The sequence below is a fragment of the Canis lupus genome, chromosome 34 (assembly GCF_011100685.1).
Source record: "Canis lupus familiaris isolate Mischka breed German Shepherd chromosome 34, alternate assembly UU_Cfam_GSD_1.0, whole genome shotgun sequence".
In the NCBI taxonomy this organism is placed as follows: Eukaryota; Metazoa; Chordata; class Mammalia; order Carnivora; family Canidae; genus Canis; species Canis lupus.
Genome location: NC_049255.1, coordinates 33,330,242 through 33,333,333, shown reverse-complemented (window position 1 = coordinate 33,333,333; position 3,092 = coordinate 33,330,242). Strand labels below are relative to the sequence as shown.

The 3,092-nt window shown below is 39.5% G+C and overlaps 1 protein-coding gene across 1 annotated transcript; it reads left to right on the top strand.

The window, feature by feature from the left end:
* The first annotated feature begins 641 nt into the window (after positions 1–641).
* LOC488146 (40S ribosomal protein S6-like) lies at positions 642–1,455 on the top strand. The gene is given in 2 exon segments (XM_038583287.1): positions 642–995; positions 997–1,455. Coding segments are annotated over 2 exon segments (813 nt in total).
* The last annotated feature ends 1,637 nt before the right edge of the window (positions 1,456–3,092 follow it).

Below are 3,092 nucleotides of genomic sequence, written 5' to 3'. Positions count from 1 at the left end.
TGAAATCCTGGCTCAGCTACTAACAAGCTGTGACTTGGGCACATCAAACTTTCTAAGTCTCCGTCACCTCAATTCTAATTTGGGATTAATGTGAACCCCCTCACAGAGTGGGTGTGAGGCTTAAATGAGATAACATATGGGAAAGCACCTTGTTAAATGTGTTTTTTTAACTGCTATATAAATAAGTTATTATTAGTTGAGCAGATTGGAAAAATAGCTTTAGCTTTTTGATTTCCAATTTTGAGATTATATATATGTGTGTGTGTGTGTGTGTGTGTGTGTATAACTGCATTCTACAAAATAATACTACTTAAAATATTATTTTAAGAAATACTTCAAGATAGCCCCAGGAAAAGCAGGGAAAAGGGTTATATAGTCGTGGGTCGGGAATACAGAGGAATCTAGATTCTCTTCTGGGAGAATCACAATATACCTTAGCACATTGAAGGCTCTAGAGAGTCCTACAAGAATGAACCCAATATAAGGCTATTTGATATGGAATTTTCCAAACTGTTTGAAACACAGAAACTTCCTTTCCTCTAACACTTCTTCAAATCCAATGGAAACAGTGATTCAAAAAATAAATTTTGAGAAAACCAGCTGTTTTTCATAGCATCTCAGGGGTGGTAGGCTGCTTTAAAATGAAGCTGAACATCTCTTTACCAGCTACTAGCTGCCAGAAACTCACTGAAGTGGATGGTGAACACAGACTTCATACCTTTTATGAGAAGTATATGGCCATAGAAGTTGCAGCTAATGCTCTGGGTGAAGAATGGAAGGTTTATGGGGTTCAAATCAGTGATGGTGATGACAAACAAGGCTTCCCCATGAAGCAGGGTGTCCACCTGCTGCTGAGTAAGGGGCATTCCAGTTACAGACCAAGGAGGACTGAACAAAGAAGGTGCAAATCTGTTCAGGGTTGTAGGGTGAATACCAACCTCAGTATTCCCAACTTGGTCATTGTAAAACAAAAAAAGGGGGGGGGGGGCGAGGGCAGAAGAATGTTCTAGACTCACTGATACGACTGTGCCTTGTGTCCCGGGGCCAAAAGAAAATAGCAGAATCTGCAAACTTTTTAATCTCTCTAAAGAAGATGTGATCTGCCAGTATGTTATGAGAAAGGCCTTAAACAAAGAAGGTAAGAAACCCAGAACCATAGCACCCAAGATTCAGCATCCTGTTACTCAGCATGACCTCCAACATAAATGTTGGCATATTGCTCTGAAGAAACAATGTACTATGAAAAACATGGAAGAGGCTGCAGAATATGCTAAACTTTTGGCCAAGAGAATGAAGGAGGCCGAAGAAACACACCAGCAACAGATTGCCAAGAGTCAGAGGTTGTCCTCTCTGACAGCCTCTACCTCCAAGTCTGAATCCAGTCAAAAATTAGATTGTCTAAGAGTAACAAATAAATACAATCAGACACCAAATCTCAAAAAACACATTTTTTGAGTAATACAGTAAAAGCTGATTCTTAATGTTTAAAAAAATATAATATTAAAGCATCATGTTCTGCACATCCAGCTTTTTACTATGCTTGACCAGTAAGGAAGAAGATGCTCCACGCAGATGCTTCTGTTGAGAACAAGGTCTGAATCTGTGCAGTTTAATCTGCACCTTTGATAACACTCAGTCTCTCAATTCTCTTGATGATCGCTACTCTCCTCCCTTTGTTTTATCTAGAATTTGATTTTCTGTTTGGTGCTGTCTTCTCGGGTCTTCTATTTTGTCTCCTTCAGGAAATGCACCCTTAAATCGCCATCAAAAAAGCCTGTGATCATTTCACCAGCTACCAGTACTGTCTTGTCTGGAGAAAACCCCTGAGGGAGTAGGCCCTCCAGGGGCTTCCTCCTGTCTCCTATCCCTACCTTCCACATACATACTCACCAGACTGCCCTGAGATCAAGAATCCCGGAGAGAAGTTTCATTTTTCTTTGGAAAACATAAAACATCCTAATCACTTAAGGGAATTTTAATAATTGACTATCATACCAGTAGTTTCTAACACTGACCAGCCTAAACTCAAGCAGAGCAGAGTGGGATGCTCCATTCCATCTATAGCCATTACTAACAGACTTTTATTATCAACTGAGGAATTTATGTTTTCAAAAATAACTAAGAAATAAAGTTGCACTACCCAATCCAAGTGATACATACCCATGGTCTCTGTTGACAGTGATGTTGATAGGGCATTTCTAGTTCACTATACCTAAATATAAATAAGCCTGAGTAAAATCTCACAAGACACACACACACACACACACACACACACGCATCATACACTTCAAACGGCAAGCAAAAACTCATCTATACTATTCTTCAAAAACAGTGAACCATATTCTGCAGTAGAGCATGTTAACATTTTTATCCAGGATTTCTTTTTTCAAACTATGTTCATCAGGTTCCATAAGAGAAAATAGGACTTGAACTTGTAATTAAAAAAAAAAAAAAAAAAAAAGGAGAAGTTTTACATCTTACCTTGTACCTACTAGAATAAATTAGTCTCATATTTTTAAAAAATTAATTAAAGAAACAAACCACTTATGGCAGCAAGAAATGAAAAAGAAGAAATGAGTGCATACAAGATTTGGCCATTTCAATGATATAACATTTCCTTTTCCTTTGAGTTTTCAGCCTCTTTCCATTATCTTGTAGCTGTATCTTTACTTTTTTGTCTTTTAAGTATAATTAACATACAAAATTGGGATCCCTGAGTGGCGCAGTGGTTTGGCGCCTGCCTTTGGCCCAGGGCGCGATCCGGGAGACCCTGGATCAAATCCCACGTCGGGCTCCCAGTGCATGGAGCCTGTTTCTCCCTCTGCCTGTGTCTCCGCCCCTCTCTCTCTCTCTCTGTGTGTGACTATCATAAATAAATAAAAATTTTTAAAAAAAGAAAAAAAAATTAAAACATACAAAATTATACTAGTTTAAAGTGTACAACATTGATTCAAGAATTCTATGTATGGGCATCCCTGGTGGCTCAGCGGTTTAGCACCGCCTTCAGCCCAGGGTGTGATCCTGGAGTCCAGGGATCGGGTCCCATGTCAGGCTCCCTGCATGGAGCCTGCTTCTCCCTCTGCCTGTGTCTG